We start from the raw sequence: 867 nt of genomic DNA on the forward strand, positions 1-867 counted from the left end.
CCTGTCTGACCCCCGCCCCCCAGCCTCACCAGACACAGCTGGCTCACCAACACCCCCTGTGGTAGAGATCACCACCCCCCAGGCCCCCACCATCAAGGCTGCCTTGGACAGGAGGCACATTCCAGAGGAGCGTGGCCAGCCCAGAACCACTACGGCTGCCACCACCCCGGGGAAGAAGCCCATGGTCAGGGTGCAGGAGGAGAAGACACCCACCAAGGCTGCTGGAGCCAGTGGGGAGGGGGCTGCCAGGATGGGAGCACCCATCCCCCAGCAGCTGGCACCCAAGCCTTCAAAACGTCTTCCTACGCCAAGGTCATGCAAGCCATGGGAGCTGTGCGAGATGAGCAGCCAGCCACTGAGGAACCCCCTCAGCCCCCACCCACCACCCCTGCTGAGCCGCCTGTGCCAGCAGCACCAGCACTGAGGGAGGAGGCAAAGCCCACCAGCTCCTCTAGTTCCCTGCTCATCCAGGACATCGACTCAGAGGAGGTCTTTGAGGCCAAGTTCAAGCGGGGCCGGGAATCATCACTCAGCCGGGGGCTGAAGCTCCTCTCCAGCTCCCGCTCCGAGGACCGGCACCTGGCCAGCCCCCTGGCCCCTGATGAGGGCATCTACCGTCCCACACCAGCCGGCGCGCCCCTGGAGCTGCGCAGGGACCGGCCCACGGGGCTGGCGGCCAAGTCCAAGTCAGTGCAGGACCTGCACGAGGTGGAGAAGGACGGGGGCTTCTTCCGGAGGATGTCCGTGCTTCTCAAGCGGACCCCACCTGCCGAGCGCAAGAAGAGCAAGGGGGAGGACGGAGGTGGTGAGACCCCATCCAGCAGGCGCCGGTTCTCCTGGAGCCTGGCCCGAGGCAGCTCCAAGGAG

The 867-nt window shown here is 66.4% G+C and overlaps 1 protein-coding gene across 1 annotated transcript in view; it reads left to right on the top strand.

Moving 5' to 3' along the window:
- Positions 1 to 867, top strand: part of LOC104387508 (striated muscle-specific serine/threonine-protein kinase-like) — a 23,930-nt gene that overhangs the window by 19,154 nt on the left and 3,909 nt on the right. The window contains exons 29-30 of the mRNA XM_009996278.1: positions 24 to 184; positions 313 to 805. Coding sequence (XP_009994580.1) covers positions 24 to 184; positions 313 to 805 — 654 coding nt within the window. The remainder of the gene's footprint in view (positions 1 to 23; positions 185 to 312; positions 806 to 867) is intronic.

Source organism: Chaetura pelagica, unplaced genomic scaffold, assembly GCF_000747805.2.
Source record: "Chaetura pelagica isolate M959 unplaced genomic scaffold, ChaPel_1.0 scaffold3, whole genome shotgun sequence".
Taxonomy (NCBI): Eukaryota; Metazoa; Chordata; class Aves; order Apodiformes; family Apodidae; genus Chaetura; species Chaetura pelagica.